This window comes from Nicotiana attenuata, chromosome 7 (assembly GCF_001879085.1).
Source record: "Nicotiana attenuata strain UT chromosome 7, NIATTr2, whole genome shotgun sequence".
Taxonomy (NCBI): Eukaryota; Viridiplantae; Streptophyta; class Magnoliopsida; order Solanales; family Solanaceae; genus Nicotiana; species Nicotiana attenuata.
In genome coordinates this window covers 86,123,206-86,136,739 of record NC_031995.1, presented here as the reverse complement: position 1 = coordinate 86,136,739, position 13,534 = coordinate 86,123,206, and the positions used below count along the sequence as shown (strand labels likewise).

At 35.2% G+C, this 13,534-nt stretch overlaps 1 protein-coding gene across 1 annotated transcript; it reads left to right on the top strand.

Moving 5' to 3' along the window:
• On the top strand, positions 1,157 to 8,242 carry LOC109229412 (probable envelope ADP,ATP carrier protein, chloroplastic). The gene is made up of 10 exons (XM_019394838.1): positions 1,157 to 1,625; positions 2,973 to 3,029; positions 4,155 to 4,217; positions 4,348 to 4,404; positions 4,488 to 4,571; positions 4,904 to 4,972; positions 5,051 to 5,163; positions 5,266 to 5,435; positions 6,725 to 6,803; positions 7,811 to 8,242. The coding sequence occupies exons 1-10, from the start codon at positions 1,290 to 1,292 to the stop codon at positions 7,917 to 7,919; spliced, it is 1,137 nt and encodes a 378-aa protein (XP_019250383.1). The 5' UTR covers positions 1,157 to 1,289; the 3' UTR covers positions 7,920 to 8,242.

Here is a 13,534-nt window from a genome sequence, read left to right as displayed (position 1 = left end):
ACATGTATGTTATGTTGTGAATAACAATAAGCCGTATCGGTCTTTAAAGTTTAAGCGGTAAAACAAATATATACCTAACTTTATTTTGTTTAATTTTTTCTCAAATAAATAAGGGATCGTTTGGTTTGGATACAAATTATACATGAATTAATAATGCCATATAGAAATTAGTAATACAAAATTAGTTATGCATAAATTGTAATACACGGATTATTTCTTGTTGCATGTTTAGTTTGATATATTATAAGTAACAATATAAAGTGCATAATTTAAAATTTTTATTTAATTTTAGCAAAATAAAAGTTACATTTCACATTATAAGGGTTAGTTTACCGTTTTAATATTCTAATCAAGGTATTATTTAATATATGTATTTTTATTCTACATTAAAATAATTATTAATTTATTAATTTGTGTGAGTATTACGTATGAAGAAAAAGAAAAAACTAAAGAATCATTAATGACGGAGCCATGAATTCAAAAAAATTATTTATGGCGAGGAGACAATTTATGTACAAGTAAAAAAAATTCTTTTTTGCCCATATTTACATAGTATATTTTTAGTCAAATTGAACCCACTCTCACCTCTCTGCTTCCGCCTCCATATGGTTAGCTGAATTTATACCGAGATTAACTCTTCTTAAAATACCAACCAAAAGATTAAGAGCTCGTTTGGACAAAAATTATACAATTTTCGATTTTTTTTTTATACTTTTTTTGGGAATCAGTATTTGTCCATAAAAAATTCAAATTTCACTTAAAGTTGAATTTCAAAATTTTACGAAAATTTAAAAAACTCCGGAAAGTTATTTTTCAAAATCTTCACTTCAAATCACTAACAAAAACTCAAAAATAGCTCCAAATTGTATTCATGTCCAAACACAACTCTAATTTTCAAATACTATTTTTAGTTAGAATTTTTTTTCTTCTGAAATTTCACAATTCTTATGTCCAAACGCCTACTGACTCACTTAAAAACCCAACCAAACGGCATCTAATAAAAAGCATAGAGGAAGATAAATAAAAAATGAGAAAAAGCATTGGATCTGGAGTATAGAATATGTTCTCTTTAAAACAAGGATTGGTTTAAGAAACCAAACAATATAATAATACAAAATAAAATAATTTATACAGAAGAAATGAATATAGAAACAGAATAAACCCCAAGTCTGGTTTCGTTTTACATATAGTAGGTAGGTGCAAAGTGCCAAATTCTCCCTCTAAAACCCCTCTTATCTTCTTCACAACAGAGGGAAAAAAAACTTCATTCCTCTTACCCAGTATCCACCATGAGAAAGAACCGACCCGTTTTAGTATCCATGGACATTCCGAGTCTCGAATTATCCAACAGCAGCTCTCAAACTCACCCACCACAACAATGGCAGAACAAATGGGTCGGTTCTACGGGTCAAATTGGGTGCAATTTTGGATGCATCTCGTTGTCGGAGAATCTTGATAATAATAAAGGGTTCAATAATCCTACAACAGCTCAGCTTATAAAACACCCATTAGCTATGGTAGCTTTGGTTCCAAGAGATGCTGCTTTATTTGCTGCTGGTGCTATTGCTGGTGCTGCTGCTAAGACTGTTACTGCTCCCCTTGACCGTATCAAGCTCCTCATGCAGGTGTCTCTCCTTTTTAATTTATCGTTTTCGGGTTTTTTTTTACTACCATATTGCTGCTGTTTTCTTGGATAATTGAATTTTTGGTTGAACTTTAGGCTTAATTTCTTGACAAAATTGTTTGTTTCATTTCCTACACTTTGAACAAATAAAATAATGTGGGTCCCAATAAAGTGGAGTGAAATAAAGATAGTAACCAAGTCTAGTTGTAGTATTTAAATGGAGAAGGGTAGAGAGGTGGGTCCGCTTTTCACAAAGTTTGAAGTTGGATACAACAAATATTTTAATTATCCAAAAATAAAATAAAAAATGGAGTGGATAACTGGATATAGAGGATTCATGTAGCGACTAGTTTAGGATTGAGGTATAGTTGATTGATTGATTTTTGGTTGAACTGAAATGTGATAGTAGCAGATAGAGAGAATGGGGCAGGAGGTCAAGATTTAGTGATACTTATAGTAGTAGACGGTAACTAAATGCTTAAAGCAAATGACAGTAACTAAGAGTAGAGTGAAAAATGACTTCACAGCATATTTGGTTAGTGGACTGGACGAAAATAACATGAGATATATCCAGATAAGTCATCCTCCGATCAGGACGGCGACTTAGTTTCGGCTAAGTAGGCTAGTACGTCAATTAGCATGAATTCTGTTTGGTATTACTGACTTCTTCAAGTATTTGCATTATCTTTTTCATAGTTTTGAAGGATTGTTAGTTTGTTAATATATTCTTTTTAAGGGTTTATAACCTTTAAACTTATATGATTTCTTAAATAGTAGCCAGAAAATGCCACGTCCTTTGTAGGAGTACTTGTTATCAGCTTCCACTCTAGCCATCTTATGCTATATTCCTGAATGTGTATCTTAAAAGCCCAAATTGGCTTTTTTGATCCAGTCTTTAATGTCTGTGGCAGAGAAGTAGTGTAGGTGCAGCTGCAATGTGTTTATGCTATTGACCTTTTAACAAGTTAAAGGAACTATGAACGTTACTGCTATTTTGTTGTTCTATGAGAAGAAAGAGGAAAGAATGACTTGCCTGATACATAACCGGTGCAAGAATGACTTTTGAGGGTTATTCTCCTTGCCTCACCACTCTTCTGGTCTTGTGAAAGTCCATTTGAGAAAATAAACATCGCGAGCATCCTTTCTGACTATGCATTTGTATAGCCGACATTGAAATACCCTGCTCATACTTGTGTCCATCTACATATTGCCCCAATCCTTCATATTGTTACTGGTAAGGTGACTCCATGCTATTATGAGTTTGATATGCATATTGTAGTTAACAGCGACCACTTTTACATTTTCTTCCTTGCACTTATATCTTCCTGTGATTTGCGTTGGTTGCTAGACACATGGACTAAGAGCTGGGCAAGAAGCTGCAAAGAAGGGAATTGGATTCATTGAGGTATTGTATTGTTTTCTTGCCTGTTGTTGCTTTTTGAGATATATGACAAGGACAAGCTATGTCCTAGTTAATAATTCAGAATTACCCACATCTCGGCATCTACTTCTTAATATATTGAGTTCCTGTAGTCTGGCGTTCCTGTTCTCTATTCTTTTATATCGTGCGGAGATTTAGTGTTGTGATGATTGATCCAAAAGAGTAAGCGAGTAATTTGCAGTATCATAGTTAAAACCCATGTACTACAAAAGACGAAGGCTGTCCCTTTCACTCTAGATTTGAGGGTGGAAATATAGTCAACTTGTTACTTGTCAGCCAGCGTTGGTGACCGATTCTACCGCCTAGTAAAATTTGTAGAATTTGCTGCGGTCTCAATTTGGGAAGTTCTGTCTTTAGAAATAATCTTTTTATAGCTATTATGATGAATAGATGAATTTCCTCGTACGCATACAATTTTCTGCCATTTGGTTGATTACTTCTCTTTAATTAGTTATAAACAACTGATGCTCTTTATAATATTTTGTGAACCAATTGAGTCCATCATTGATTGAAAACAGTACTAATAATGGGTTTATAGGCTAAATGGGCTCTCTCACCTAATAGACTAGTCTTTTGGGTTGGACTCTTATGTTAGTCTATAACAATTGGTATCAGAGCAGATTGATGAACGCTTAAGGCCGCAACTTGGAGTGGTGGCCTGGACTCGTGGTGGGGGTGGGGGGGTTGCCAGCTGTGAGCAACTGGTAGGGCACCAAGAGTGGTGACTTGGAACCCCCCCACACCCAAAAGAAAACAAAACAGAGATGCCAGCCATGACCACCTGGGCTAGAGGGGTGCCACGAGTGGTGGTCTGGATCTGAAAAGGTGGTGCCAGCCGTGATCAACAAGGTCGTTGGTCGTCAAGCAGGGGCAATTGTTGTGGACCAATTGAGTCCTTCGTTGGGTAAAAAAAGTACTAGTATTTCATAGGGTAAATGGGTTCTCCCTTTGGGTTGAGCTCTCCTGTTTAGTCTTCTTATGCTTCTCTTTTCTGCAAACCTCCCATAGGGAAATAAATACCACTCATAGGCGCCATTATTGAGTCTATGATTCTCAAGTTTTTGATATATGTGTAAAATTCGATTGCAGGCATTTGCATTGATTGGGAAGGAGGAAGGGATCAAAGGATACTGGAAAGGCAACCTTCCACAGGTTTTTGCTCCATTTGCCCGTTGAGCTAACATTTATAGTCAGTCATAGATTCTTGGCGATTGCTCTATTAGGGCTCTGCTTTTTTTTTTTTTTTTTTAAACTTTAGGTTGATAATTTCTATATGTTTTAGGTGATACGGATCATACCTTATAGTGCAGTGCAGTTATTTGCTTATGAAAATTACAAGGTATTGAAACATCTTTAGAGAAGACATAACATTAGTTTGTTGTATCACCGCAATTAAGGTTATTTCGCACTTTCTATTTCCAGAAACTATTTCAAGGAAAGGATGGGGAGCTTTCTGTCATTGGAAGACTAGCAGCAGGTGCTTGTGCTGGCATGACTTCGACTTTTGTAAGTTTACATTTTGTGAACACCAAATAGCTATTTCTCGGTTGTTGTTCGTTTGGCATTTGAATTTGCAATTATGTTTACACAAGTGAAAGTGATCTTGCAGAAACTTGGTGCTTATTGTCGTTTCAGTAATATTACTGAGCTGAAAGCTGTTGTTTGTTATACATTTTACTTGAGAACTACCAGTTGATCTCTCTATCTCCAAACCCCCCCCCCCCTGCAGGGGTGGGGTGGGAGCCTGCAGAAGCTCAATTTTTTATATTCCTGTTCTTGGGATTGTGGTTATATTTTTATCTGTCTCCAAGACCTTTAACTTGTTGATTTGTTGTCAGGTAACCTACCCACTAGATGTTCTCAGGTTGAGATTAGCAGTAGACCCTGGGTATAAGACGATGAGTGAGGTAAAAGTTGGATAAATCCAAATTTATTTATACCAGGACATATTAGGATCATAATTTTAATTAGTTCAATGATTTCAGGTTGCTTTAAAAATGCTGAAAGAGGAAGGCGTTGCATCCTTTTATAATGGTCTTGGGCCCTCTCTTATTGGAATAGCTCCATATATCGCTGTGAACTTTTGTGTTTTTGACTTGTGAGCCTATGTTCTTTGGAAGATCTTAATCTCTATATATCATATGAAAACAGGGTCTCGGTGCTAGTACTCTAACATGAATGACACTTTTGTGAATGTCAGGGTGAAGAAAGCTTTGCCAGAGAAATATCAGAAACGAACTGAAGCATCTCTGGTTACAGGTTTGATTTCAGCAACTATTGCCACTCTAATGTGCTATCCATTGGACACAGTGAGAAGGCAAATGCAAATGAGGGGTACACCTTATGTGACAATTTTGGATGCCTTCCCAGGTAACTAATACTTAATAAATGATAGTCATTGTCTGTATCTCTTGTTGTTTTCTTCTCCTTTCTTCTTTATGCGGAGATGGGAGGAGGGGGTGGGAGTTGGTAGGTATGTACTGTACACAAATCCTGGCTGTGAACAGATAATCTGAAAGGTTCAGGTTTTGTTCCATCTTTCTACACTTTGTTTTTGTAAAGTAAACCATATTTTTATCTTGCTTGTTCTTGATTTACATGTGCTGCGGTCAAAGTTTTGCATGATGTTGATTCATGTGTCTTTCTTTCCAAGTTTTGCGTAGTTTACTTAAGGTTTCTGAGGTTTGCTGGCTAAAGTGTAGCCTACCTTTTGGTGCTAGTACAACATTAGCTTTCAGGCTTTGTGCATCATAGTAGTCATTGGCACAGGCTTTGCTATGCCCATACCCAAGCCTTGCTTTGCAGGGAATGCTCCTTAGCCCCTCTTTGTTTGGCTTGCTTTCTAATAGTTTGCGCCGAGAAATGAATTGTTCCTTAAATGGTAACGTCCACTAAGCATGCAAGGGTGTAGCCTAATGGTCAATGAAGTGGGTGAAAACCTTGGAGACTAAGGTTCAAATTCCACTATAGACAAAAAACTCTAGGTGATTTCTTACGGTTTGTCTGACAGAGTTACCTGGAACCTGTATTGATGGGAGATAGCAAGTACCGATGGAATAGTCGAGGTGTGCGCAAGCTAGCCTGGACTCCATCATTATAAAAAATAATATAACTTGCTTTTGTTTTATAGAACTTTGGTTTTTATTAACATTTTCACGCCTTCACGTTTTCCAACAATTATTATAATTTTTTACCATGACACATCTTCCAACAATTATGTTGACAAATATCTACCGAAATCAGATAATAATAAATCCGTTTTCTCTTTTAACTCCGTATTAGTCAACATAGGTCATAAAAAAGGGGACGAGTGAGTAAAAGAAAATTTGTGTACATACTGTTGCCCAGCTGCTTTAATAAAACTGTTTTCCACTTTATGAGGTTTTTTGTGCTTCAAATCCTTTAAGCTTGAAGTATCAAGAAGTATGAAATGTCAAAATTAGATAACATTTTGATTTCAATTCCTCGAACTTGTTGACTCTATAGTTCACTTCATTTGACAAAGAAAAGAAGCCTTTAAATTTCAGTGACTGACTGATTGTATCATAGTTTTTGAAATCCATGATCATGCTCGAGAGGGGATTTAAGTTATTCTAAACTGAGAATGTTAATCAACCTAACACTTTTTCTGATTGTTTAAATGAACCCTTTTTTTTCAGGTATAGTGGCACGTGATGGTTTAGTTGGATTATACAGGGGGTTTGTTCCCAATGCGCTGAAAACTCTCCCTAATAGCAGGTGCATTTTCTCATTCCTGTGCCTTCTTCTGTTCTCTTTTCACTTAATTTTTTTTAATCTTCTCTGGTCTCTGTTTCCGCACACCTTTTTTCCATTTTTTGGGCATTAATCAGGCTCGATAGTTTCTATTTGAGATTGTAGCATAATTGATAAATATAGTTAGGCTTGCCGGTTTTTAAATCTCATGCTTGACCAAGTTCTATGCTGTGTTTGTTTAACAAACTGCTTGAAATATACTAAGCAAAACGGTTATAATCGCCATCCGCAGAAGACTTAAGAGTTTAGATAAGCATGTTTTTTTTTGGTAATTAAAACAATTTTATTACCAGTAATTTTATTACAGCTCAAGAAAAAAGAAAACATCTCTAAAACTGGCAACACCTAATTAGAGTTAAGACTAGATCATCTCCGCTGTATCTCCTTACACAGCTAACTCCTCAACCTCTACCAATTACCTAGGATAAAAATTGAGTTCGTGAATCTTCCTAGCTAATTTTGGTCGCATGCTACCTCTGAATATAACCTCCTGTATAATCAGTTTCACCAGTATATCAGAAGATCTCTGCTTGCGTTGAAAGACTCCATTGTTCCTCTCTTGCCATAAATAGTTCACAGCTCCAGCTAGTGTCATTCTGTAGATGTTTGCAGTAGCTGTCTTCCCGTTGCAGTATTTCTCAGCCCATTGAATCTCTATTTGCCATCCAAAAAAAAGAAGAAGCATATTTACGTTGCTGATTCATTCATAAAGTGTCATGTTTGTTCCGTGAGATGAGTACACTAGTATTCATAAATTAAGGAATAAGGATTCATCATAAATTGACTAGTTTTATGCTGGCTCGAATCAGTAATGTAAGTACGCTCATGCCTGATGGAACAAACAGTTCTCCAAGGGGACCGATAAGAAGGAATTAGTTACTACTAGTATTACCAGGCAATGATCATTGACGATGATATTAACATCATAACCTAACACATCATTGTTTTTGTCTCTTCATTTTCTCCTGCAGCATTAGGCTTACCACTTTTGACACTGTTAAGCGTTTGATAGCGAGAAGTGAGAAAGAGCTCCAAAGAATTATGGAGGAAAACCGCGAGAGACAAAAGACAGAATCCTAGCTATGTACTGCACCATATTGTAGATGTTCTGATTCTTTGAAGGTAATTGATCTTCTAATTAATATTCATGTCATTTTGAAGCACTCGTTCAATGAGCAAGAGAATTGAGCTACCAGCAATCTTGGTTATAACCTGGAGCTCCAATTTTGTAAAACCAGGTTTAGTTGCAGAGTAGTTAGGTTGGGCTTTTTTTATGGCAGTATCTCTGTTGATTAACTTCATTCATTTGTGTATTGTTTGAAGTGACTCCTTTTATTCACTTTGTAATGGCAAACAACTACAAGGAGCCGATCACTCATCTATCAACATTACTTTTTCTGTGACTACGATGGTTCCTTTGGATAAGGCCAATTTCTGTTCCGCAAAAGAAAGTTAAAGAAGAGAATATTACAATATATGTGATCTCAAACATTTGATTAAAAAGTTGAATATAACGTATTTTCATAAATTTCACTACAAAAATATTATCACTCTATTAAAGTAAAAAACAAAAAAAACAAAAAAAAAAATCCAAAACTCTATGTTTTCATATAGCCCGAACAGCTTCAATCAACAACTCGATTTTTGCAAATGTACCGCACAAGCATCTGAAGTAGCCGTCAACATTCCAATGCTGGAACCTTGCGAGAACTTAATCTCCAAATCCTCACATGACACTTGCAATTTTCCACAATTACGTTGTGCTTTCTCGTGGTGGCTTATTTGAACTTTTCCATTTAAATTTACTGAAAATCTTGTGGAAAGACCAGAAGCAACATCATTCATAACAGTGTTAGTCATCCATTCATTGTAACTATCGGGCAAAGCACCAAAAGTTGCATCGACGAAGTTTTGAGCGCTTTCGTCTTGATAAAATCTAGCAGAATTATCAGCTTGCCAAAGAACTGTATCCTTGTAGGTAATCTTGGCATCAAATTCATCATATAAGAAATTATAATCATTGGTTGGGTTCTCGACTAAGAAAGTGAGTTTCCAATTGTCAGGATTGTCGAGGACTGAAGGTGGCGCAATGCATGTCACGGTAAGGAGTGAAGAGGAGGCATATATAAGACGAAACTTAGGGTATTGGACTTCCTTAGTAACCTTAGCCGGGAAGAACAAATAAAAAGAGAGGACAACACCCAATGCTATAGCCAGTACAGTTAATACTCCCAATGCCAAATGTAATGATTAGGGCGTCATTGGTTGGTCATCAATTTTAATGTTTGCGGCTGATTTCTCCATTGATTGATACTTAGTTAAGAAAGCTTTGGAAAGGAAGACAGAACACTATAATTCGAAGAAGATGGATTTTGAAATGAGAACACTTGTTCTGAATCGCATCAGTTTATATAGATAGTTATGACATAACCAATTCCAACTAAAGAAGGGATTAGTATATTAAAAACCTACTTGTAGTAGGAAAACCTTAAGAAAGATTTAACATAAAAACTTAATCCACATTGAGATGGGAAAAGAAACTAAACTTGCTCGTATATTTAGCAAGTTTTTATTTTAGATTTTATAACCTAAATAAAACTTAAGGGTAATTAATTGTTCCCTATGTAATAATAATAATAATAATAATAATAATAATAATAATAATAATAATAATAATAATAATTATAATAATAATAGTAATAATAATAATAATAATAATAATAAGACGCTTCCGTTATTCGCCCATGCCCGCTCGTTACATATTTCAGTGACAAATGTAATCTTTGGTACTCTCTCAATATTCTTTGCCATTTGTCCTTAAAACTCAAAATATGCCTTTTTCAGCTTTTCATGTTAACACCAGTTGACACTTTATAATAATGGGATTGGAACTCTACCCTTTAAATTCTTGTGCACTCCCCCACAAACTGAAAAATATGATTTTTTTAATATTCTCGCATGCTATTTTAGAATATTTAGAAATAATCATTTAATTAATTCTCTAACATTTAGAAATTTGAATAAAAAAAGTTTATCCTTATTTGAACTGTATTAAAAATTCTGATATTTAGAACTTTAAAATCATTAATATTTTACTTTATATAAATTATACACCTAAATTATATATAAATGATAAACAAAATAAATAAAGAAGAGAATAAGAACATTAAAGAAAGAGAACGTACGTTTGGCTTTGGATAATAATGGAAGTGGTAGAACTTTTTAAAACTTTTATACATTATAATTTATATGAAACTCTTCTATATTAGAACACTTAAAAATATTAGAGGTGGGCATAGTTTGGGCAAACCCGTAATTCAAACTGAAATCTGAATTTTTTGGATTTTTGGTTTGGATTTTCGAATTACGGATTGAATTTCGAATTAACTTTTAAAATTTTTGGATTTTGCATTGGATGTTGGATTTGGTACTTCGGATTTTTTTCAAAAATTTATTTTTTATTTTATATTTAGTTCATTATCCATATGCAAATAGCAATAAGTCCAATACCCTACCCATATGGCATTATCTCATATATTCAATACTAATTACTACTAAGTTACTATCAAAGTACTTTCTATTTGACATGATTTTACTATTCTTTATCGGCCTTATTAATGTCTCTGTTGCATTTCCTTGATGATAATTTTATTACATATACTTTATTTGGATGATTGCAATGAGAATAAAGAACTTTTTAGGCAATTTAACATGAATACTTCATTTAATTTGAATATTCATTTTTGTAAGAAGAAGAAATATCTCAACATTGGGTTCAAAACCGAAAATCTAAAATATCTTAACTGATTAATTTGAAACCGAACTTAAAAAGTCCGATCCAATCCGAGTTTATTTGGATTGTATTTGGATCGTCATTTCTTTAATCCAAAAATCGAAATACAAACCAAAATTCTCATATCCAATCCGAATTGTCCGAGCATCCACTACTAAAAAATATATATACAAGACTATTCCACTAATAGTAGTATTCTGTATTATATTTTAGTTTTCTAAGCTTTTAAATTAGCAGTTACAATTATTTGAAATAATGAGCAGAAATTATTAATAATAAATTCCAAAGCTATCAATTATTCCAACAAGATAATTTATGAGATTTTTTAACTTCTCAAGGTAATATTAAATTTAGCTGAATATAAGCAAGTTTCCTAACTATACTTGTGGCTTCTAAAAGGACATTTCAATTGTAGACTTTAATTATGGTATAAACTGTTTGTTATATCTTTGAGATTTACATAAAATTGCCACTATCTTAGGATTGGTTTGCTGAAGATCTTCAATTATTTGTCTTCCCTTGCTGTCGTTTTAAGCTCTACTGTAACATCATCCTTCCTTCAATGTGCTAAAATAGTTGGATGAGTGCATGATGCAAAGACCACACTGGAAAACTGGATCTTACTATTTTTATTATTCTCAATAAAAAAAAAAAAAAAGGATCTTTTATTTTTTTCTTTCAATCTTTTGCTAAATTGTAACTGTGTTAGACATGCACAATTACTTTATTTTTTACTATCTTCACAAATCACAACCCAGCACATTGTTGAGCATGGCGCTCTTCCTTCCTGTTGCACTTGCTAACAGAGGCAGGGAGGTTGAGGAAGTCTGCCGGATTATAGCAAATATTACTGCTGGGAACAGTAAGCTGCTAAAGGTATGTCTTCAAGCAACCTCTTTCCTTTTAGTGATCGACTTTTCATTTGATGAAACCTCCAGCGTATAGCATTTATCTAAATAGTGGTTTGTAATTCTTGAGCAGGTTGTAATTAATGCTAAATTATTAGATCCTCTCCTCAATTTGCTGAAACCAAGCTTATGGCTGCGGCTGCAATTTCATATGCTGTTAACAGTGCTGATGATAGACAGATCCAGTATGTAATCTCTATTTTTTGGAGTAATCATCTCTGCGATATCGCTGATATTCTTTCTTAATACGATGTTTTCTTGTGCTTTTTGGCTTTAGGTTTTTGGTGGATAGCTGCATGCAGCCTCTGTGTGATTTGCTTGTGGCCATTTGTTTCCTTCTTTCAGTATCCAAACATTAATAGCGTACAACAAACATTTGTTAGCCAAGACAATTTTGGTGTGTTTATCACCTTTCTGATTCAGTTTTAACAGCAACTTATTATAGTTAGTAGGTAATCTGCTTATTTCAAGATTATAAATCCTAATTTTTTGGATGATCCAATAATATAAACGGAAAGGGACCAAAACTACCCCTATCGTTTGCTAAATGGTTTATAAATACTCTCCATCTATCTATCTGTCTAAAAAAACACACGACGTTAATTCTATTAATAAAATTACCCTGCGACTAACGGCACAACTGGTGAGCCTTCAATTTAATGACGTGTCATTTTTTTACTGGGCCACGTGGCAATCTTTGACTGGAACAAAAATAGATATTATTTCGACCCATTTACCTTATCCGACCCATTTTCAAAAATGGGTGGTATCTATCACACCCATTCCCACTCATCTGACCTCCTCCTTTCTTCTTCTCCAATCATAAACCCCATCTTTGGGAAATGAACATGCCAAGAATCAAAGAAGATATCGAAAATGTTAGACCCTCCATCTTCAGCCATTGTCCATGTTTTCTCTCACTTTTGCAACAAAATCATATAGACAGAGATAGCATAGGCATCAAGCAAAAGCTAAGAAAATATTAACAGTGTTTGCTATCCATATTTGAAAGATTTTGGTCATTACTTGTCGGTGTTGGTTACCATTTTCGGCAAGGAGATCCAGTGGTCGTCGTCACTTGTGGTGGAGGAATGATGTCAGCAGTAGCACCCTGGAGAGAGGGGGGAGGGGGGGGGGGGAGGGAGAGAGGTGATTTTGTGAAGAACATAAGAGAAAGAGAAGGCGGAAAGTTGGGGGTAACACCGAACTTTCGACGATGGTGGCGATTGGCCAGTGGTAACGCCAAACTTTTGGGATTTAGGTGGGTGAGAGTAGGTGTGCTGGGTGATAAGGAAAAAGAGAAAGAAAAAAAAAGCAAAGAAAAAGAAAGAAAATAATTAGGCGGGTCAAATAAATGGGGGTTGGTATTAAATCCATATTTGATTTCAGCCCGAGATTGCCACGCGGCCCAGTAAAAAAATGACACGTCATTAAATTGTAGGCTCACCAGTTCTGCCGTTAGTCGAGGGGGTAATTTTATTAATAGAATTAACGTCGTGTATTTTTTTGGACGGATAGATGGACGGAGGGTATTTATAAATCATTTAGCACACAATAGGGATAGTTTTGACCCTTTTCCGTATAAAATTCCTTATATTATTTGTAGATATTACAAACTTGTGTGTATACTGTCAAGATCGGGCCTCTCTAACTTTGTATGGCTAATCGAAATCGGGATGGCAGACCGAGGCCCGGCCTCGAATTGGGTCACCATGGCACGGAGGTGGATCGCTAAGCTCGTGAGTTGATGATTGATCAAGATCGAGACCAGTCGTAATCGAGACCGAAGCGAGATGGGGACCAAACAAGATCGAAGAAAGCTTGATAAACCGAATAACAAAAAGTCGAGATATCCGTGACCGGGCAAGTATCGTGACGGAAATCTCGGCACGTAGCAAGTCAAGACCGAACATTTAGCCAATCATGGGATTTCCTTTTGTATTTAAAATTTTACCATAAGTGGAATTCCTCTACTATATAAAGAGGGTTCTAAT

Bases quoted from the DNA above. Each gene is read 5' to 3' on its own strand.
- LOC109229412 (XM_019394838.1), top strand. From the start codon at position 1,290: ATGAGAAAGAACCGACCCGTTTTAGTATCCATGGACATTCCGAGTCTC. The intron at 4,572-4,903 runs GTAAGTTTACAT...ATTTGTTGTCAG, and splicing joins CTGGCATGACTTCGACTTTT to GTAACCTACCCACTAGATGT. The intron at 4,973-5,050 runs GTAAAAGTTGGA...CAATGATTTCAG, and splicing joins GGTATAAGACGATGAGTGAG to GTTGCTTTAAAAATGCTGAA.